The sequence below is a fragment of the Nansenia antarctica genome (genome assembly GCF_963989245.1).
Source record: "Nansenia antarctica genome assembly, chromosome: 7".
Lineage (NCBI taxonomy): Eukaryota > Metazoa > Chordata > Actinopteri > Argentiniformes > Microstomatidae > Nansenia > Nansenia antarctica.
Window position 1 is genome coordinate 60,189,680 of NC_137677.1, and position 23,541 is coordinate 60,213,220.

Here is a 23,541-nt window from a genome sequence, read left to right on the forward strand (position 1 = left end):
ATACTTCTGTTAAACTAAGCTAAGCTAAACATCGCTAATCGCTAACTCCCTCCTGGGCTTAAAGTGACAAGTAATAACGTTGTGAAAAAAAACGTCAGATCAGTGTTTTTGTTTTTATTGACAACGGAATTACATGCTGGAAAAACATGCAGACACAGACAATAAGAGACACACGGGAGAAGTACAGGAAAACATTTTATTTTTTTGGGCCATCCTCGAGTTTTGGCTGAAATTACGTCGTTGTTTTGAGCGCGCGTGCGCGTTTCATGCGGAAAAATCGCGAGCGCGCGCTGTGCGCGCGCGGTCAGCACTACCCGCCACCATTGTAAAAATTCCTGGAGGAAACACTGGGTACTTATAAGGATCATCCATTCGTGGAATGAGCAACACAGCTAAACCTGTGGGTAGCGGCCCACAATCTTCTGTTCTGTTGTGGAAGAATATTGTATGTAATGTATGTTTTTAGGGCGTTTCTGTTTTATTGGGATAGAGACAGTAGAGATTGACAGGAAGCATAGGTGAGAGAGGGCGGGTGACATGTCGATGGCCGGATGCTCCGCCTTCATAATTTTCCTTTTGCCTTTTTGTTTCACAGGCAAGAAGAACGCTTCCAAACCAGGCAAGACGGGTGAGACCAAACCAGCAGACGCCGCAGCAGACGCCACCACCAAGAAGAAGAAGAAGAAGGCGGGAGAGGTGAAGAGTGACTGTGGAGAGGAACAGACCGTGGTGACAGTGGGGTCGGAGATCAAGGCGTCGGCCGTTGTCTCTGAGCCGGAGCCGGACACGGCACCTGCGACGGCATCAACGCCAACAGACCTTCCACCTGTTACAGAGGCCACCCCTGGAGCCAAGAAAAAGCCCAGGAGGAAGAGTGCCAAGCTACAGGAGCCTGAGGTGCAGACAGAGGAGAAGACTGTAGAGGAAGCTGAAAAACAGCCAGAGGCAGAGGCAGCAAGCACAAAGGCTGAGGAACCAGAAGTGACAACAGCCACACCACTGAGAAAGAAGCCCAGGAAGAAGAGCGCCAAGCTGCAGGAGCCTGAGGTGCAGACAGAGGAGAAGACCGTAGAGGAAGCCGAAAAACAGCCAGAGGTTGAGGAGCCTCCAGCAGAAGAGACCACGGCCACACCACTGAAGAAGACGACCAAGAGGAAGAAGGCTAAACAGACACTTGAGACCACAGAAGAAGAGGTTGTTGAAATGGATGCAACAAAAGAAGACGTCACACCCGCAGAAGAGACTCCGGCCGATATCACTATCGCCGCCACCCCTCTCAAGAAGTTGACCAAGAGGAAGAAAGTCAAACAGACACCCGAGGAGACCACAGGAGAAGAGGTTGCTGAAACCGACGCAACTCCGGTGGAGAGTGAACCAACAGAAGCGACACCTGCAGAGGTGACCCCAGCTGATGTCAGTATCGCTGCCACCCCTCTCAAGAAGTTGACCAAGAGGAAGAAAGTCAAACAGACACCCGAGGAGACCACAGGAGAAGAGGTTGCTGAAACCGACGCAAAACCGGTGGAGAGTGAACATACAGAAGCCACACCTGCAGAGGTGACCCCAGCTGATGTCAGTATCGCCGTCACCCCTCTGAAGAAGAAGAAAAAGAAGCTCACAGTAGCCAAGACTGAAGCAGAAGAGGTGGTGGCCAAGGCCTCCTCGGAAACCCCCCTCAAGAAGAAGAAGAAGAAAACGAAAGTGGTGGTCCAGGAAGAGGAAGTCGAAGGTCAAATTGAGCCCGAGACCCCAGTGGTCGACGAGAGTGAACTGCCCACTCCTTTAAAGAAGACGAAGAGGAAGATCGAGGTAGTGATAGAGGTCGAGGCGGAGGAGCTGGAGGCTGCGGCGGAGAAAGCCGCTCTCGCCAACGGTCTCGTTGAGGAGCAGACCGGAGGGAAGAAGAAACCCAAAATTAGCAACGTGAGCCAATACTGGTGCGAAGTATGTAAAGCAGGGCCATACAAAATAGGTAGGATGGTGAAACATTATAAGGGTATGCATAATAACGTGTTGTTGAAATTTGGGTGTCGAGGATGCCCGAGATCCGCCGACAAATATCACTCGATCGCATGTCATGTCCCCAAATGTGAGGGGGCTAAGGGGCACAGGATCGAAGGGGCAAATCAAGCGTTCTCATGTGGAACATGTGGAAGCACATTCACAACGCGAGTCGGAGTCTCACAACACCGGAGAGATAGGCACAAACTCGAGTGGAACAGAGAGAAGGCCCAAGCCCCAGATCGAGAGAAGACAAGAGCGAAGCGCCTGAGTTGGAGCGTTGAGGAGGTGGAAGAACTCCTCAGATTGAGAGCCCTATACAAGGGAAAAGACAAGAATGAGAGTGCTGGATGCATAGCAGCAAAGATGGGCAAGACGATAGGACAAGTTAAATGGAAATGCCGAGGCCTGGACGCAAGAGCAAGAAGGAGGGTAAGGATCACCGACCCAAGAAAGAATATACTGGATCTCATGGCACCTGCAGTAACACCACCCCCCCAAAAAGGGGTACAAATTCAACTGCTAAAGGCGTAAAAGCAAGCTAAAAGACATGAGGTCAGTGTCTCATCATATGACTTCTCAATACGGTGATCAAGGCAATAAACAAACAAGTAAACTCACAATAAACCCAGCCTGTTATACTAATACCCCCTATCATATTCATGCCTCCGACAACACCTCAGGCCTTTGGGTGGTTCATCCACATGGATGGAGGCAGACTGAAAGTCTGTAATCCTACTTTGATTGTTTGTTTATTGCCTTGATCACCGTATTGAGAAGTCATATGGTTATGGGGGGTGATATTGCAAGGTATTTTAAGCACCTGCGCACCTTGCATTGCGGTAGTGGAGAGAGAGGGGAGCGATGTATTTTTGTTGACCGCATTATACGCATATGACGCAGATGAACCACTGATGAACCAGATGAGACACTAACCTCATGTCTTTTAGCTTGCTTTTATAGTTGTTTTTATTTTCTTAATATTGTTGTCTTTATTTGCACTTGACACCACGGACCTCATTGTCTCTTAGCTTGTTTTATAGCATTTTCGCTTTTGAATTTGTCTAGTGTGTAATAGTTGTGATATGTTATGTGTATATGTTTTGTTTTTCTGTTTTTGCACCTTCAGAAGAACCACATTTTCATTGTATAGGCAACTGTACAAGGACAATAAAGTATATTCTATTCTATATTCTATACGCATTGTTTGTTATTTTTCTGGTTTTGATCGCTTATGGATTATTTTTGTACGTCGCCAAGTTCAATAAATGCTCTAAAACGTACTTTTCATCTCAGCGGATTGTTTGGCGCATCATACAATTACCAGCCAGACCCTGGTTGCGTCTCTCAGCGACTTTTTACTTTTGGCTCTATCTATCTCGCTACAGGTGTCATATAACCCTAACCCATATCCTGTCATATAAAAGTACCTTATTGAATCTCCAGGTAATGTAGGCAATTTCTGACATCCATCACTTTTGCTGTCGTTAAGATACTTTATTTTTCTGTTTTGGTAGTCTGTCCAATGTGACACTTGCCCTCCTCCACCGGCCCTAGTTTTGGATCTAGCTTGCTGTTCATTATTTTCATGATAAATCGTAGCTAGCTAGCTATAACATCTTCATATACACCATACAGGCTACTGATTAACAGTAGGCAAATGCCCATTGAACAGATTTATTCATTATCCTATCTTAAGAAAACTAATGTAACACTCTCAGCTGGGGATTTACACATCAAATCAAAGATCGACAAATCCCTGATGACAGGGAGATGAAGTATGACTGCTCTGATGAATCAACCCCTATTTCATTAATTTTCTCTATATAACGACGTCGATCATTGATCGGCAACGACACTATATAATAGTTTGCCTAACTGGCAATCGGATTTGGGCTCCTAATATCTAAAAAGCACTACGGTTTTCTTATTTTATCTGATTAAAGTAGCAAAGACCAGAAATTTCCATTGACCGCCAGTCAAACTTCTACACTGCTATCACCCAAAAAGGGGCGTGGACATGACGGGAGAGCAAAGTACCCGGATGCGTTAGAATTGTATAGAGAGTTTGAATTTTGTCCTCTGTAAAGCGGATGTGTTTCCTAGAATGAATGAATGATGAATGAATGAATGAATGGTCTTTATTGTCATTGATATAGTACAGGTACCAAACAACGAAATTTGGGAGGGGGGGCTCCCCTGGTGATAGGAAAGAAAAAACAAGAAAAAAAAACAAGAAGGGAAAGCTGGTTTACATAAATAAAGGCTATGTACACTATCCACTATACTATACTGTACAAATAAAACACTGTGCTGTACTCTATGCTATACCTATTCTAACATTTCCTATTCTCTGCAACCTTATGTACCCTAGGGTTGTCATATTGCACATACTGTTATTGCACTTTCATTTAAAGTGTTGCAGTTTGCAGGCTTGAAATGTACACATTTGTGCCTCAGCACTTCACCTGATTTTCAATCCAGCAGCTGCCATCAATCTGTCCAGACTGTCCAGGGCCCAGAACCTAGGTCTTTGCTGTGTTCAGGGCCTGGATGGCCCTGGGGTAGAAGCTGAGCTTCAGTCTGTTTGTCCTTGCGAACATGGTCCTGTACCGCCTGTTCGAGGGCAGCCGAGCAAAGTGTTCGTACCCAGGGTGGGATGGGTCTCTGGAGATCTTGGAGGCCTTCCTGAGGCAGCGTGTGTTGTACAGCTCTTCCAGAGAGGGGAGGGGGGCGCCGGTGATCTTCTGGGCCGTTCTCACGACTCTCTGTAGCGCATTCCTCTCTGCGGCTGTGCAGCTGGAGAACCAGTTGCAGATGCAGTAGGTGAGGATGCTCTCCACTGCGCAGCGGTAGAAGGCCACCAGCATCTCCTGTCTGATGTGGTCTTTCCTGAGGACTCTCAGGAAGAAGAGCCGCTGTTGTGCCTTCTTGATGATGGCTGCTGTGTTGTTCTTCCAGGACAGGTCATCCTGTATGTGCACCCCCAGGAATCGGAGGGTTGAGACTCTCTCCACGCTCCCTCCGTCGATGAGCAGGGGCTGGACCTCAGATTTTTTCCTCCTGAAGTCCACAATGATTTCCTGGGTCTTTGACTGGTTCAGCAGCAGGTTGTTAACCTTGCACAGCTTGCTCAGCTGCTCTACCTCATCCCTGTACGCGGCCTCGTCCACCCCCCGAGATGCAGCCCACCACGGTGGTGTCGTCTGCAAACTTTACGATGGAGTTGCTGGGGTGGACGGGGGTGAAGTCGTAGGTGTAGAGGTTGTAGAGGATGGGGCTTAGCACGCAGCCCTGGGGGGACCCAGTGCTGAGTCTGAGGGCTGTGGAGGTGTGGGAGCCCACCCGCACCCTCTGGGGGCGGTCGGACAGGAAGTCCTTGATCCATGCACATATAGAGTGTGATAGTCCCAGGTCTAGTAGTTTGGTCACTAGCCTGTCTGGAAGGATGGTGTTGAAGGCAGAGCTGAAGTCCACAAAGAGCAGTCTCGCGTAGCTGTTTCCCCTCTCCAGGTGGGATAGAGTGGAGTGGAGAGTCGTCGCGATGGCGTCCTCTGTGGACCTGTGGGCTCTGTAGGCGAACTGGTATGGATCCAGGTTGGGCGGGAGGCGTGTGACTATGTGGGCCCGGACTAGTTTCTCGAAGCACTTCATGATGATTAGAACATGTAAATGCAATTGCTAAACATTGTCCCGCCCCCAGAGAACGACTGACAGGCCGGTAGAACATGAGAATTGCATAGAGAGTTTGAATTTTGTCCGCTGTAAAGCGGATGCGTTTCCTAGAACATGTAAATGCAATTGCTGATCACATTATTGCATTACAATTTAAATATTGACTTAAATAACGCAGGCAAAAGTGGCAAAAGAATATGCTATTTTGGGATTGCATGGTCATTTTAATTTTGTCAGCTACAAAGCGGATGTGTTTACTAGAACATGTAAATGCAATTGCGAATCACATTATTGCATTACAATTTGAATATTGACTCAAATAACGCAGGCAAAAGTGGCAAATGAATATGCTATTTTGGGATTGCATAGTCATTTGCACATTAGAATGAACTTTTGAATTTTGTCAGCTACAAAGCAGCGCATGACTTTGCAAATTAAATGTCAAATGGCTTTGCATTATAATTTTAATATTGACAGTGAATGTGCACATCAGGTACATGAAAATGAAAATGCAAATCATTAGAATTGCATTTGAATTTGAATATTGCCTGAAAGAATGCATGCAAAAGTGGAACATGCAATTGCAATCTCATATTGCATTAGCATTTGAGTTTAGTCAGCTATATGCTTCCATAGGCAGGCAGCTACTAGAGTCTTAGTAACTAGACATATGCACAAGGAAATGATATACATAAAAGATAAAAGGCATGGGTTTTTCAACAATATTTTTTACTGGGGGTCCTTATCACCCATGATAAGCCATATCTTTTGTAGAGGAAATGACACCATTTACCTATATTGAGTATAGTAAGCCTAGTAAATTAAATTTAGTGAATATATGTCCACACACCAACATATAAGATGCATATTCACACCGATATTTATTATCAATGATTCACAACCAAACGTGTAAATGTTTTTGACGGTTGTATGGAGCGCGCATCTTCTACGGTCACGTGTCTGATCACGTTCCATCATTGTCATGACAACCGTAAACACGTTGGTGATTCCTTCGTGGCTATCCGTCGTTAGCAACAGTTTTATCTAGCTACCTGTTTTTATTTGACCCAACAGTAAAGTCAAACTAATTAATCGATACTGGAAACGATGTCGGATGTTGGATCTGAGGATTTTGATGACGATCAAGGTTACCTTGGGGTGAGTAAAATGTAATATTTTAGTTTTAGGTAACTTTCTTTTATCATAAACTCGTTAACTTAACTTAACACAGGAATATGAAGGGGACCGAAATGAAGCTGGAGAGAGACATGGGGTCGGGAGAGCAGTTTTTCCCAACTCAGACACCTATCAGGGAATGTATGAAAATGGCAAAAGATCTGGACAGGTAAGTTGAATTTATATAAACTGAATAAACTATTTATATTATATATCTTACAGTTTACTGACTAGGAGGATAGCTGCCTTCCATGATGATGTGTCTGTGTATCTGGCCAGGTAGGCCGGACGTCAGGATCATTGACCCCATCATTGACTTATTTCTATCTCAGGGGACATACCGATTCAAGAACGGAGCCCGGTACATAGGAGAATACTACCAGAACCTGAAGCATGGACAGGGTATCTGCTACTACCCAGAGGGGTCAAAATATGAAGGTAAATGTAAAAAGGCGGTATGAGTGTGACAAATTGAAAAAACAGCAACTTCTTCACATGCAGTATGCTCCCCTGAGCGTGTGTGAGCAGACATTTACCCCCCCCCCCCCCCCCCTCTTTCCCATAGGAAGCTGGGTGGATGACCAGCGGCAGGGTCACGGCATCTACACATACCCCAACGGAGACACATATGACGGGGAGTGGTTACGCCATCAAAGGTACTAACTACCATGTAAAGAGATTACGGGAGTTAAAGAAAAAAAGACATCAGATCAGTCTCTCTGTCCCTAATATATGTGAATGACATGTCATCAGCATGTGATTGCAATTTGTTCCTGTTCGCGGATGACTCGGCTCTGCTGGTCTCTGACAGGGACATATTGCAGGTGGAAAAAGCGCTAAGCACTGAACTGAGTAGAATCTGCATCTGGCTAGCTGACAATAAACTATCAATACACCTAGGTAAAACTGAAACCATCCTATACGGATCCCCATCTAAACTCAGAAAGGCTGAAAATTTTTAAATAAAAGTGGGTAACATTAATATCACAAGAAAAGAGGATATTACATACCTGGGCTCCATCTTAGAGGCAAATCTTTCCGGAGATAAAATGGCAGCAAAAGTAATCAAAAAAGTGAACCATAGAACTAGATTCTTGTACAGGATATCCTCACTTGTCAGTAAAAACACACTGAGGACCCTATCAGGAGCTCTCATTCAATGTCACTTCGACTATGCCGTAACATCATGGTACTATAGAACCACAAAGGCCCATAAAACAAGACTCCAGACAGCCCAAAATAAACTGGTTAGGCTTCTGCTAGGCCTCAACCCTAGGACACATCTAACCGCTGCTCATTTTTTGAGCCTTGATTGGCTACGAGTAGTTGACAGAGTGCAGCAGCTTGCACTGGGCCTGGTCTTCAAGATACGCTACACCACAAAGACACCCAAGTACCTGTCAACATACTTCCAAAAAGTGAACAACGTCCACACATACAACACCAGAGGAAGCTCCACGAACCACGTTCAACCGCGTTGCACCACAAACAAGGGGTTAAACTCGTTTGCAAACTATGCAGTAAAAATGTGGAACGCCCTTCCTATAATCTTAAAGGAGTGCAAAACACTGCCCACCTTCAAAACCACTCTCAAAAAACATTTACAGGAGGCTGCAATCCGTAACTGGACCCTCTAAATCAAAAATCAGATTAAAAGACCCGAACTACCCACTGTACATACTTTGTGTTTTGTCCCCCGCCCCCACCTGTGGTGTATGTCCCCACCTGTCCTACCCGCCGTACATACCTGATGTTTTGTTGTATTGTATATCTAGTATTGTTCTTCCCATGATGGATGTATTTTTATCTTGTAGATAGTAATAGTTATTTGTCTGTATTATCGTGTAGATAGTACTAGTTGTTTTTTTTCCCCTGTCTGTCTTACATGTAACGATGAATTGAAAATCAAGGACCCGAATTGAAATAAGCCAGTGGCTTTCTTGGGTTTTTATCCTTTTAGTTGACCTTGTATGTAATATGTACTTTCATGTACCTACATCTGCAAATCTTCTAATAAAGTTTTCAATCAATCAATCAATCAATCCTAACCCACCCACCCACCATCTCTCCCTTTTGTTGCATGGCCAGGCACGGACAGGGCACCTACAGCTACGAGGGCACAGGCTCCAGGTACATGGGCACGTGGATGAACGGCAAAATGGAGTCAGTGGGAGAATTAATCCACCTGAACCACAGATACCAAGGCAACTTCCTCAATAACAATGTAAGTCAGCAGGTCTAACTAACTCTGCCATTAACCTGGTAGAGTATAGCAAGAGAGATGACAGTGTCTTACCTAGAAAACACTAAAATACTCTGTTCTGCTTATTTGAAAGAAATACAATTGATTGTCAGTATTAAGTTCAGATGTTGTCTTGTTATACTTGTAATTAGTTACACTTTGTACATACTAGGGTGGCGAAAAGTTATACAATATTGAGATATTTGGAGCACATCGTGTTATTGTTCTCTCATCTCTTACTTAAGAGTGCTTAAAGCTCGATGACTGCAGTTTCCTACTTTTTGCAAGGCAAAGCACATCTAGAAGTGAAAACATGTCTCTTTGTTTCACCAGACTATTTACAACACCAGCCATACACTCTATGCGCTGCAGTTCATTCATTTTTGCTCACCCTGGCATATCTCAGTCCCAACATACTTCACAAAGATATCATGTATACTCATCATAGTTTCATAGTTTCATTGTTGTGAACTTTAAATCAATGCTGTTCATTGTTGCTCTTGTTCAGCCCTCTGGACCAGGGAAGTATGTGTTCGACAATGGCTGCGAGCAGCATGGAGAGTATCTTCAAGGGGATCAGGTAAAACCACATACATACAGTACCAGTTGTGTCGCTCTACCAGGAGTCTGCAAGAAGTGATATTACAAGCTTCTATGTACTAAGCACATTCTTACACCCCTCCTAGTCATGCCACTTGAGGCCTAAAGTGGTTCCCTAAGTGGTTTCCTTGAAATATTTGTTCAAAGTTGAGGAAGCGATGACAAAGACACGTTAACAATCTCTCCCTCTCGACTAAAACTCGAGGAGAATGGTAAAAATGTGAAGGCCCAGAAGTCCAGGTCTCCCTACTCCGGGCGTGGGGAGGGCTATTTTCTCCATAGGGCCTTCAGGAGGCGAGGTGCCACGGCAACCACAGAATGCTGCTGATGTGCCTTTTTTTTAAGTGTAGAAAACTAGTTTATTTCCTGTGTGCATTTCCTGCATGACACCCTTAGTGGTGGATACACAAAATAACCAGTATTACTAGCTGCATGATTTATTAGCTGCATGCATCATGACTTGGTTGGTGATGAATGTACACATGCGAGTTGTGCACTGGAGTTGTAAATGTTGTTGAGCTTAGCTGTGTAAGAACAACAAAAATAAAACAGTACCACAACCAGCAAAATTCAGAACACGGCATTGCGCTCAAAACATAGCAATAGTGTCAATGGGAGAGAAAATGTTAACACATGTTAGGAGAAGCTGTGTGCTCAGACATACTGTAGAGCCATGGCGTGTCATAATGATGGTATTAAGAGGTGGAATAATTCAGGTAGGACTGTGTAGGACATCACTGAAGGCCTAGGTGTGAAATGCACCGCCCGCCACTGCTGTTTATAAAGGGAAACCCTAAACTCTTCCCTCCATGACAGAGGCGAGGTGACGGCGAGGAGGATGAGATCGTCACCCCCACAGTGCTGAAGTGGAAACCCAAGGCCGTCACAAGCCTGTCCCTCTCCACCCCAGCGAAGGAAGCCTCCCCCGCAGGTGAGGGGAGGGGGAGAGAGAGGGGGAGGGGGGAGGAGAGAGATAGAGAGAGATATCTTAAGTGTGTATTTCTATTGTTGGCAGATATGACAAAGGCAACAGAGGGAGAAGGAGCAGATGATAAAGACAAGCCTCCCACCCCGGACACAAACTGACCGTGGGAAAGACTCATCGATCTTCACTGCAAACAAACGACACCTTTCCTCTGAATTTCACTAATAAACATATTGTTGGTATTTAAAAGTACCTGTCTGTCTGTCTCTTTAATACTGGTCTGTCTGAGGTGTCATTTATGAATTCCCTCAGTGGCAATATTGCCCACATAGAAATGTGCCTCTCTGTGTGGCATCTATGCTTATTAGCCATAGTGGGAAAACAAATATCTGAAAAGGTGGGTAAACAGCGCCACCCCGTGGTGTAAAAGCATCACACGCTCGTCCACTCGAGGTTTGACGGATGACATCATCACTCTGCGTCGCAGGAGGAAGGACACGTGTGAGGGGGAGGGCGCAGAGAGAATTGTGTCACTGCTGCTCGGCCAAGAGTGTTTCCACGTGAAACACATGGTGGGAACATGGCGCCGATACAACAAGCACCGGAGATCCTGCTGGCCCAGAGGTTGGCTTCTAACGAGAAGACCATCCGAACGAAAGCCATCAAGAAGCTGAGAAAGTACATCAGCCTTAGGTCACAAAATATCAAAGGTAAGAAATAAGGGAGTTGACAAGTAAAGGGCTTACAGGCTGCTGCGTAGAGAGGAGGAAACGTGGGGAGGGAAATCGACAGCTAAGCTTTGTAGCTAATGTGATGACAAACCAAAGAAATTGCAATTACTACAAATCTATAACCTGACATTGTCACAATGATGCATGTGATGTGACGACAGTGAGAACATGTTGATGGCATGACTGCCCTCAGTGTGTTGATTATTGTGACTTGTTTCATTGTAATACTGAAGAGTAGGAAGCCATCTCAACCACACTAGCGGAACATCGAACGTGCCGACTGAGCAACAATGTTTCCACTTGTCTGGCCTCTGATCTCAGTGATCGTCTAGACTTCACCTGTTCACCTATTGACCTCATCAAACATCAAAGAGCAACAATGTTTCCATTTGTCTGTCTGGCCTCGATCAGACAGTGATCATCTAGAGTTCACCTGTTCACCTCTTGACCTCTGTCTGTCCAGGTGGGTTCTCGGAAGAAGAGCTGCTCAAACTATGGAAGGGCCTCTTCTACTGCCTGTGGATGCAGGATAAACCGAACCTTCAGGTAAGCAGCACTATGTAACCTCACTTAGGGTATCCGCGGTGTCTTGAAAAGTATTAAAAGTTGATAAATCAATTTTGGGAAAATCAAGACCCTTAATAAGTATTAAAAAGTCTTATCACGATTTTATTCACGTCTTGAATTTTGTAGGTATTTTTCTTAATTAGACTCTGTCCAAAGAGTTTGAGTCTTAAAAACCTTTAGTAAAAGTTCGTGAATTTATTAGTTTTATTAAAAAACAAAGATTAACCGGAAATTCTGTAGTGATAATGATAGTGGTCTAGTCTATTGCAAACTAAAACTGTTAAGTTAAAGGTGTCACTGATGTAAACGGTTACAGCTCGAAGTGGCGGTGAGGTCTGGAAAAATAATGACAAGGTCTTTAAAAAGTCTTAGAACGGTATTGAAATTAACCTCAAGATTCCTGTATATACCCTGTCACTTACTTGCATTTTTAATTTTTACCTTCAGTGGGAAGAGACTCAATGACTCAACAAGACTATGATTGGCAATGGATGACATCTTCCAATTTTTTTCGTTCATTTCAAGTAGTTTTAAGCCTTCTCATGTTATGTCCACAGGAGCAGAACTCACACCAGATTGCAGGCCTGATGAGAAGCTTCCAGAATGTTGACAGTCGTAAGCTTGCCATTCTTTGACTTATATACAATACTCATAATTGGCTGGCAAAATTCTTTATCCACAGTCTAACTTTCTGATGGGGTCTATTTACGATGCCCCTTTGACCTTTTCTTCTGCAGAGTTTTTGTTTTTCGACACCTTCCTACAGACCATCAAGAGAGAATGGACGGGCATTGACAGACTGCGCATGGACAAGTTCTTCCAGGTCAGCAATTATACTTTGAGGAGATTTCATCCTCTGAAATCAAAACAAAAACTAATAAATACTGTGGGATGACAACCAATTTGAAAACTATTTGTACAGCACTTTGAGCTGCATTCATATGAAAGGTGCTATATTCAGTAAATAGAGCGTATTATTATTATTATTATTATTATTATTTTGAACAGTCAATGCAAAATCCTCACACTCATCTCTTTCTCTCTTGACAGCTGGTCCGCTTTGTGTTCAGGCAGACTTTTGAGATGATGAAGAGGAAAGACTGGGAGACGACGTAAGTGTTTACAGTTTACATTTACATTTAAGTCATTTAGCAGATGCTTTTATCCAAAGCCACTTACAATAAGTACATTTGTCTAAATAAGTGAAGTGCCATCTGCAGTGTCGCTGTGCTAGAGAATCGAAGAAAACGTTTAATTTATTTTTCTTTTTTTTCTGGTAATGTAGTTAGTCCTATTCCAAACTCAAGTCTGTCAGATGTACGTAGCGACCTGCTTGACAGTAAAATATGAGGCACTAGTGCAAATATTTCTATTTACAATACAATATTGTAAATATTTAAATGTACAAATTTACCTTTGAATGACTTCCCGCTCTTCCCCCAGTGTGGTGACCAAGTTCTTGGAGCTGCTGAGTACCCAGGTCCTACACAGTGCCAACGGCGCCCCCTGTGGGTTGCAGTTCCACATCCTGGACATTTACATGGTTGAACTGGCTGCCCTGGGCTCAACTCAGGTATGATTTAGCCCTTAACGACTGGTCTGGGTTCAGTTTTGCAGCTTTGTGCATAATACTCAGGGATATGGCCTGGGGAAAATGAATGACCAAATCAGCTGTGTTAAAGCCAAAAAGGCATGGTGACAGGGATATTTATTACAGTGTATCATGTCTGTATGCTATGAATCATTCTGCTACAGTTTGTCTGATGGTTATGGCTCTGTGGTTGCAGCTCACAGCGGAACAGAACCTGAAGTTCATCGACCCGTTCTGCAAAACGGCGGCTAAAACCAAAGAGTGAGTTGGAACTGTCTGTGTAAGCCTTTTGTGGACACGCCACGGAACAGATGCAGCCTAGCGTACTACTTTCCTTTCTCTGTACAACTTAAGCACCTTTTCCATCCTTTTCTCCCACCCTCTTTCCCTCCCTCACAGTTCTATCCTGCTGAAAGCGATTTGCAGCAGCATCTTCAGTGCCATCATCGACCAGGCTCCCTTCGCCATTGAGGACCTGATGAAGGAGTTGAAGACCTCAGGAGGAGAGGACACTGACTCAGGACAGGCTTCTCAGGAGGATGACGAAGATGAGGAGAAGGAGGAGGAAGAGACAAAGAAGAGCAAACCAGCCGGCAAGAAAGCCCAGAAGGAAACCCCAGCGAAGCAGACCAATGGTAGGCTCTCCGTTGTGGAGACTTGGGTGGTCCAAATGGGGAGATGGGCAGACTGCGTCAGCTAGAGCAGTGTTTTTCAGCCTGTTTTGTGCCACGACACATTTTTTGACAAAATCCCACGGCACACCGCCATCACAAATGTCACAAAATGATACATAGTAGCCTATCACATTATAAGGACTTAGCGTTATACTCACTCAGTGCAAAGCCTGCCCCTGTTTATCTGCCATGTATGAGAGCCTTGTGCACTATTCGTCACAAGCAGCTTTGCGTCATCACACTTCTCATCGGTTAAAAAGGTTTTCAGCTCCTCCCGTAACTCGCGGGCCAGCACTTTTCCGCGGGACAACCATCGGACCTCCCGTATGGAGCAGTAACGCCTGATGCTCCGCTCCCATCTCTTCATATAATGCTGCAAATAAGCGGCTTTTCAGAGGTCTTGTTTTGACAAAGTTTACCATACACATGCACAACAGCATTCAACACGTCAGATAGCTCCGCTGGTAAGGTCTTAGCAACATAGCTGCTGCTCCATCATTGCAGACACTTATGCAATTGTCCCACTGAAGTCCTCCTTGTTCGACATACTCTGATGTGATCGGAAATATTGCGTTTAAGCTGGCTAGGGACCATGGCACTGTTTGATAGCTTTTCACCACATAGCCTACTAAGCACAACAGAGTCGGTGCAGCAGATCCCTCTTCAAATATTTATCTATCTTTGTTGTTAGCGTTGTCACTTGTCTACCCGCATCTCTAATTCTCTCTAAATATGAAAATCAACAAGGTCAGATTAAGCTATTAATCGCACTACCGTCACCTACAGGCCTACCACCTATGCGCAACCATACGAGAGCTGTATGAAATAAATGATTTTGCGCATTGATTTTTCTGGACCAATTAAATGGAATTTGATCATTTCCCACGGCACATCTGACGATCCCTCATGGCACAGTGGTTGAAAAACACTGAGCTAGAGGTTGACTGTCCTTCACCTGTTGCAGTGTTTTTGTGAGAATGTGGCATGTGGAAAACGTAAAAAAGTTAAACATGTCTGCTGGGAATGTAGATAGTTGTTTGGAGGGGGGTTTGTTTCCCAACAGGTTTCCCATTGTTAGTCAATTTATAGCTGAGTTGATTCCCTTCACCCTTTTTTTAAGGCACCATATTGACCGAGGAAGAGGATGAGGGCGAAGATGATGATGATGTTGATGTTGATGATGATGAATTGCTTCACCTGGAGTCTGACTCTGACTCTGAGATGCCAGATGAAGCGATGGGACCTGTTCTCCAGGTGAACTTGGCCTCCTCTGCACTCTACTCTGCATTAGTTCTGTTACTCGTGTGCGTGTCAGAGTGTGTGATGTAATACGCTTATTCAATATGGATTAAGTTTCGATTTGGTACTAGATATTGGTCGGTCACAGTTACCTTTACATTTTTGATATTTAGCATACTTACAACAAGTACATTTGTCTAAGTAAGTCAAACATCTAGTTGACAACTTGACATGATTATCGCAGTAACGGGTAGTCTGTAAGTTAATGTGTGTCTTTACTCGGCTTGCATGTCCGGCATTGACACCTGATAGCTAGGTACTCATCCTAAACTGACCTGGTTATACATCCAATCATATTGAAGCAAAGAAGAAAAAACAGCATTTGAATGTTTCAAAAGCTTTTTATGTCAGTTTCTGGTTTGATGGACAATAGTAGTTTCTAGAATGTATGCCTATCAGGCCTGATGTTGTGTGTCTGTTGCAGTTTGACTACTCTGCCCTGGCAGACAAGCTGTTTAAGCTGGCCAGCCGTAGCAACACCCCCAGCCTCAACAGACACAGACTCTACAAGGTCATCAAGAGGTGAGTCGTATACCCCGTTTCTCTCCCATTACACTCGCGTACACAAACACACACACACACACACACACACACACACACACAAATGCCTTGATGTCCGCATTGCTAAAGACTTAACTGAGGTTGTTCTCTTCTCCCCCTCTGGACTCCTGCAGTCTCCGGGACCTCTCTGAAGGTAGGAAGTCCTCACCATCATAAATATTTAATGACAGAGCTGCATTGTGATGGATGTGCCTGGAAATCTCATGCCGAGTGTTCTCCCTTTGTTCTGTCTTTTATTTATTTTTCTCTGTCTTTGCTCCTCTCCTCTCTCAGGTGTGTTCCCTCAGGATGAATACCCAGAGGAGGTCTCCACGGACGAGGATGATGATGAGATGTTCGGCAGCAGGACGAGGATGAAGAGGGGGAGAGGTCTAGGAGACGAGGAGGAGGAGGAGGAAGGGGGCCCGGCAGCAAAGAAGAAAAAGAAAGGTACAGAAAATCCTCTTCTTGAAGCATCCATGATTACTGTTGAATCTCAGCCACTGTGTGCTGTAGTTTTGTGTTAAAAGTATCACTTGCATCATTGTTATCTTTTTTCCCCTCATATATATTATATAAACTCCTCAAAAAAAGTTTGGAAAGGTTATTTTGGTCTATTATTCCTACCCTTTAATAATACCAATTGGTATTCTATTTTATATCATGGCAAAGCCTGATTAGTCACCTTTACAATGAGGTTCATCCATTCGTGGAATGAGCAACACAGCTAACCGTGTGGGTAGCGGCCCAAAATCTTCTGTTCTGTTGTGGAAGAATATTGTATGCAATGTATGTTTCTAGGGTGTTTCTGTTTTATTGGGATAGAGACAGTAGAGATTGACAGGAAGCATAGGTGAGAGAGGGCGGATGACATGTCGATGTCCGGATGCTCCGCCTCCATCATTTTCCTTTTGCCTTGTTTGTTTCACAGGCAAGAAGAACGCTTCCAAACCAGGCAAGACGGGTGAGACCAAACCAGCAGACGCCGCAGGAGACGCCACCACCAAGAAGAAGAAGAGGAAGAATAGGAAGAAGAAGACGGCGGGAGAGGTGAAGAGTGACGGTGGAGAGGAACAGACCGTGGTGACAGTGGGGTCGGAGGTCAAGGCGTCGGCCGTTGTCTCGGAGCCGGACACGGCACCTGCTACAGCATCAACGCCAACAGACCTTCCACCTGTTACAGAGGCCATTCCCCCAACAGGCTCGACTGACGCTGTGGAGCCTGAGACAGACCTTCCACCTGTTACAGAGGCCATTCCCCCTGTTACAGAGGCCATTCCCCCAACAGGCTCTACTGAAGCTGTGGAGCCTGAGACAAAGGCTGATGCTCCGGCTTCTCCTATGGAGGTCACTGAAACAGCGGCAGTAACTGCCATTGAGACAGAGACCCCCCAATTAGAAATCACAGGGCCTATAGAGCCTATAATTGAAGCCAGGAGCCAATCGTCTGTCTCGGTTGAAGAGCCAGAGAGCCAAGCAGAACCCGAGGGAGTTGAGGTAGACCAATCAGAATCTGGGGCCAGCGTGCAAGACGCAGATAACCAAGCAGAGACCCCGTTACCGTCAGCACCGTCCAAGAAGAAACAGGGGGGAAAGAAATCTGAGCCTAGTGTGGAGGCCAGCGAGGCAGCAGGGGACCGGCCTGCTCCAGATACCCAGGAAGGAGAGGCCACCGAGGGGGTAGCTCAGCCAGAGACAGTCCCTGTAACAACCACCACCACCACCCCTGGAGCCAAGAAAAAGCGCAGGAGGAAGAGTGCCAAGCTACAGGAGCCTGAGGTGCAGACAGAGGAGAAGACCGTAGAGGAAGCCGAGAAACAGCCAGAGGTTGAGGAGCCTCCAGCAGAAGAGACCACGGCCACACCACTGAAGAAGACGATCAAGAGGAAGAAGGCTAAACAGACACTTGAGACCACAGAAGAAGAGGTTGTTGAAATGGATGCAGCAACAACAACAGACGTCACACCCGCAGAAGAGACTCCAGCCGATGTCACTATCGCCGCCACCCCTCTCAAGAAGTCGACCAAGAAGAAGAATGTCAAACAGACACCCGAGGAGACCACAGGAGAAGAGGTTGCTGAAACTGACGCAACACCGGTGGAGAGTGAACCAACAGAAGCCACACCTGCAGAGGTGACCCCAGCTGATGTCAGTATTGCTGCCACCCCTCTCAAGAAGTTGACCAAGAGGAAGAAAGTCAAACAGACACCCGAGGAGACCACAGGAGAAGAGGTTGCTGAAACCGACGCAACACCGGTGGAGAGTGAACCAACAGAAGCCACACCTGCAGAGGTGACCCCAGCTGATGTCAGTATCGCTGCCACCCCTCTCAAGAAGTTGACCAAGAGGAAGAAAGTCAAACAGACACCCGAGGAGACCACAGGAGAAGAGGTTGCTGAAACCGACGCAACACCGGTGGAGAGTGAACCAACAGAAGCCACACCTGCAGAGGTGACCCCAGCTGATGTCAGTATCGCCTTCACCTCTCTCAAGAAGTTGACCATGAGGAAGAAAGCCAAACAGACACCCGAGGAGACCACAGGAGAAGAGGTTGCTGACACCGACGCAACACCGGTGGAGAGTGAACCAACAGAAGCCACACCTGCAGAGGTGACCCCAGCTGATGTCAGTATCGCTGCCACCCCTCTCAAGAAGTTGACCAAGAGGAAGAAAGTCAAACAGACACCCGAGGAGACCACAGGAGAAGAGGTTGCTGAAACCGACGCAACACTGGTGGAGAGTGAACCAACAGAAGCCACACCTGCAGAGGTGACCCCAGCTGATGTCAGTATCGCCGTCACCCCTCTGAAGAAGAAGAAAAAGAAGCTCACGGTAGCCAAGACTGAAGCAGAAGAGGTGGTGGCCAAGGCCTCCTCGGAAACCCCCCTCAAGAAGAAGAAGAAGAAAACGAAAGCAGTGGTCCAGGAAGAGGAAGTCGAAGGGCAAACTGAGCCCGAGACCCCAGTGGTCGATGAGAGTGAACTGCCCACTCCTTTAAAGAAGAAGAAGAGGAAGATCGAGGTAGCGATCGAGGTCGAGGCGGAGGAGCTGGAGGCTGCGGCGGAGAAAGCCGCTCTCGCCAACGGTCTCGTTGAGGAGCAGACCGGAGGGAAGAAGAAACCCAAAATTAGCAACGTGAGTCACCCCACCCCCCCTGCCCCCACCCACCCATCATACTCTTGCTAAACCCAGTTGTAACACCTGCCACACTTTTAGCTAACCATCAAATGTGTGAAAATGGCTTGAGTAGTTACTTACTAAATATAACATTTGACATTTGAATTCAGTGATTTGTAGTTTATATCCAGTTAACATTTATTTATTTTAAAAATATTTTTTACGAGAGCCAATTGTTAAATGCGTCCCTTGCGCTTCTCCTCTCTCCAGGACAGCGAAGAGCCGTCTACCCCAATTAGCAGCAAGAAGGTGACCAAGAAGGCCACGCCAGGGGGTCAGGGGTCAACCTTCATGACCTTCCAGAAGAACACCATCATCCCCACACCCCTCTTCTTTAAGACAGCCAGGGGAGGCCCCAGCACGCCTCTCTCCAGCAAGAAGGTACAGACACACACACACACACACACACACACGCACACACGCACACAACACACACACGCACACAACTAATTTACAGTTTAAGAAGGTACAGACACACTGTGACGTTGGAATTCTAGAAGGTTCTATTTCCATTTTGATCAAAATTGAGTTTTTTTTTTACATAATCTGATCCATTAGGTGTTTATTAATGTCTGTGTGGTGTTATTTTTAAAATGTTGAAATGTTTTAGTTAGTAATTCATAAAATACAAACGTTTTTGACACTCAATATCTCTGAACTGCCCTAAACGGAGATAGAACCGTATCATTCTAAGCTCACGACACACACAACTAATTTCAATGGATAAGTGGTAGTGTTCATTGGGCTTAGCTTCCTGAACATGTTATCTCTTCTCTTCAATAATATGTCAGCAGTATCATGCTTTAGTCCATCCAAATGCTGAGCATGTAGAATGTCAATCTGTTGACTACATCTGTGTATGGGATGAAAAGCTGCAAGAGAAAAACTGTCATGGGGTTGTATGCATTTGTGTTACAGAAGAAATGTCTGACTCCCACGTCTGAATCCAAAAAGGTTACCTTTGGACTCAAGAACAACAAAACTGCAGGTATGTAAGAGCCATGTTTACATACGAACATACTTAGTTAATGCTTTATTTGCTTGCTTATATGACATGGGTGGGGTGCACCATATATTCTACAACAATCAATATAGCAATATGAATATCTCGTGATAAAACAAAAATGAGCTTGATCAGAACCAGAATTATTTTTTATTGCCAAGTACACTCACCGGCCACTTTATTAGATACACCTTTTCAACTGGTCATTAACGTGAATATCTAATCAGCCAATCATCTCTAGCATGTAGCACTACATGTGACTATTAATGCAAGACAATTGGCCTCCAAAAGCTACTGACTTCATGTCCCGTTCTACATTAAAAGCTAGATTCTGGATCCTCTTCTCTTGACCTAAGTAATGAAACCTCTCTCCCCACGCCCCCCTTTTACCATACAGAGTTTAGGAAGAACGATCGCAGCCTGCTGGTGAGTCCAGTAGGGTCGTCCCGAGTAGCCTTTGACCCCCAGCAGAAGCCTCTGTTTGGGGTCTTGAAATCTCCCATTGGGGCTCTTAAAGGCAGTACCAAGAAGAAGATCCCCAAGGGGACCCCCAAGAGCATCCCCAAGAGCACCCCTAAAGGACGCCCCACTGCTGCCGACTTCTTCTAGCCTTCCGTAACGAGACTGAAGGGGGCGGGTGGGGTGGCCTGAGTACCGTATGTGAGAGGGGGGGCGGGGGAAACGTCCTCTCTCTGTCTTTGACGAGGAGATTTTCAGAACTGAGTCACTGAATCTGTGATCTCCCAGTTGGTTGGGAAGAGATTGATACAGATGCGGTTTTGTAATTTTTCTCCTTTTCCATGTTTCGTTTTGCTGTTCATGTGGGTGAGCCATGTGTTTTTATTAAAGCTCACTCCTTCCCTTTTAGTGCTACATGACTGAGTCAACTCTCTCTCTCTCTCTCTGTGTGTGTGGTGTGGTTGGAGTGTGTGCTTGCATGTGTATTACTTGGTTGATCAACTCATTGATAAAGATTGTAGGAGAGTATCTAATCAGGGTAATGCCTGATTAATCTAAAATTAGGAAGATTAATCTAAAATAATCTTCCTGTGGCCATACTTCATTATTGAAAGAATGGGCAATTACTGAAAAATAACAAATTAGCTAGAACAGGAAAAAAACTGCCGCTCAGGCTATTCGGTTGTTAAGTCGTTTAGCAATTTCCGGGTCCAAACCAGAAATTCCCTGCACCAGAGTACCAGTGTACAGTGGTAGAATGACAGTTCAATCGTTTTTTAGACTCGGCTCTATTCCTACAACAAGGGGGACAGCGCTTTCCCGTTTTTCCCATATTTGTCAGCGTCTTTGAGCCTCGGAAAAGCGCTATATAAATATAATGAATTATTATTATTATTATTACTGAGGCATTTCGAAGACAGCGCCTCAGCCAACTTTGGACCCGGAAACACGTCACGACTTAACAACCGAATTGAAGGAGTTAGAATTGATCAATAATTAAGGATCTTCAGAGAACATGATGACGAGACCCTAGCCAACAAAACGGGCACAAAAGCAGGTGCCTGGGAGGACGTTCTGGATCAGTACCAGTGTAGTTATGTGCATTCACAGTTATACCTGCTTCTATGTCATATTTAGCGTTGCACTGATGTGTCTTTTCTTATGGGAGGAATCAAAAGCGGCCTATCAGATCACTGTGAAAGGGTTTGGGTTTCAAGGAAGCTGTTTTATTCAGTTAGGGTATGAAGTCACACACACCAAATAATGGGCTACTTCTCCCCCTGTGCACCACAAACTCTACTGGGCCCACGAGATAACATTATGGAGTAAAGCCCTTCTCTAATTCATGATGCATGCATCACTTCACAGACAAAGAGGCTTAGTTAAATGGTAAATGGACTGCTTTTATATAGCGCCTTTTTTTGCAGCTCCAAAGCGCTTTACAACGGCCTCTCATTCACACACATTCACACACACATACCAATGGCAGCAAGCTGCCATGCAAGGCGCTGGCCCGCTCACTGGGAGCAATTTTGGGGTTCAGTGTCTTGCCCAAGGACACTTCGACATGTGGCCAGCCAGGGCTTGAACCGCTGATCTGCCAACCTTGTGATCATTAGACGGTGACTCTACCTCCTGCGCCACAGCCACCCCAGTTCAGTTAGTTCTGTTATCAGAAGATATCTACATTGTAAAATTGCTAACTACAAGCAAAATATGTCAAACACCAATGGTACATTCAATGTCAGATCACAATGTCTGATCAATATGACTAGTGGACAGATGATTCACTTACTTGGTCAAATGTATTTATTGTAAGTCGCTTTGGTATAAGGCATCTGCTAAATGCCAAAAATATAAATGTAAATCACTAAAGCCCCGCTTTATTTACTTCCAATGGCTGCGGGGCACCAAACTCTTAAGTTGTCCTATTTCATGAACCTTTATTTAATCAGGTAAAACAGTCTCATTGAGACCCAGCAGCATAACCCAAAGTTACAGGCAGACAGGACGTACAAGAGACAAAATGACCACTTTTCCCTGACCCTTCACTATTTATACACATCTTCTCTTTACAAATGCATGAAAATGATGGAATATTTGAATAATTCATAAACAGACAGATCGGATCACTGCTACATTATATCAATATACCACGTATCGTTGTTACTTAGCAACAATCAGAGGGTATGAATGAATGAATAGTAGATAGATAGGTAGGTACTTTATTGATCCCTGAGGCGAAATTACAGAAGCTCACATCGGAAAACAGCAGCAACAAAATAGAGTTGAATAATAATATAATTAAATTAAAAAATATTTAAAAAAATACGAAAGCCATAAAATAGACATCAGAAAGAAACTTATTAGATAATGTCAACAGTCCAATATGAATAAACATCTGATCCCCCTGATCATGCCAGCCGGAGGAGTTGTACCGTCTTATTGCAGCAGAAAATATCTCCTATAGTGCTAATTAGTGCAGCATGGTAATAGTAATAGTCTGTTGCTAAAGGAGCTTCTCTGCTCTGCCACAGTTCTCTGCCATAATTTCGTTATTAAAATTGGCCTTGATTCAAAACAACGTGAAGTATACTGTAATTTGAAAGGTAAAAAGGACCCAATTAAGAACTGTAGAAGAGTCATGAATTCACAGTCAAGTGTCTTAACGTCAACTAACCTCATTGAATATCTAACAAATAACAAAATATAAATAAACTAATGTTGCTGCTGATGGCTTTCATGGACAATAGGAAGTATCGAGGAAATACCCAAATATCCAGAGTGATTATGGTAACAATCTAGCAGAGAAACGGGCAGGATGTGTGCAGTATTGAAGGAAATGACCCCAAGACAGACAAACATAAATGTTTATCTTTAA

At 44.8% G+C, this 23,541-nt stretch overlaps 2 protein-coding genes across 2 annotated transcripts; both read left to right on the plus strand.

The window, feature by feature from the left end:
• Positions 1–6,783: 6,783 nt before the first annotated feature.
• On the plus strand, positions 6,784–11,046 carry LOC308162842 (radial spoke head 1 homolog; the record flags this gene model as incomplete). The annotated part of the gene is made up of 8 exons (XM_080536982.1): positions 6,784–6,834; positions 6,908–7,021; positions 7,185–7,290; positions 7,418–7,508; positions 8,941–9,076; positions 9,603–9,674; positions 10,511–10,625; positions 10,988–11,046. The coding sequence occupies 8 exons, from the start codon at positions 6,784–6,786 to the stop codon at positions 11,044–11,046; spliced, it is 744 nt and encodes a 247-aa protein (XP_080393108.1).
• Positions 11,047–11,199: 153 nt separating this feature from the next.
• Positions 11,200–20,816, plus strand: LOC308162112 (uncharacterized protein; the record flags this gene model as incomplete). The annotated part of the gene is made up of 16 exons (XM_080536216.1): positions 11,200–11,329; positions 11,814–11,896; positions 12,475–12,532; positions 12,655–12,740; positions 12,968–13,029; positions 13,361–13,490; positions 13,705–13,769; positions 13,908–14,143; positions 15,303–15,436; positions 15,906–16,003; positions 16,156–16,175; positions 16,316–16,471; positions 16,953–19,156; positions 19,409–19,579; positions 20,117–20,186; positions 20,599–20,816. The coding sequence occupies 16 exons, from the start codon at positions 11,200–11,202 to the stop codon at positions 20,808–20,810; spliced, it is 3,915 nt and encodes a 1,304-aa protein (XP_080392342.1). The 3' UTR covers positions 20,811–20,816.
• Between the last annotated feature and the right edge of the window lie 2,725 nt (positions 20,817–23,541).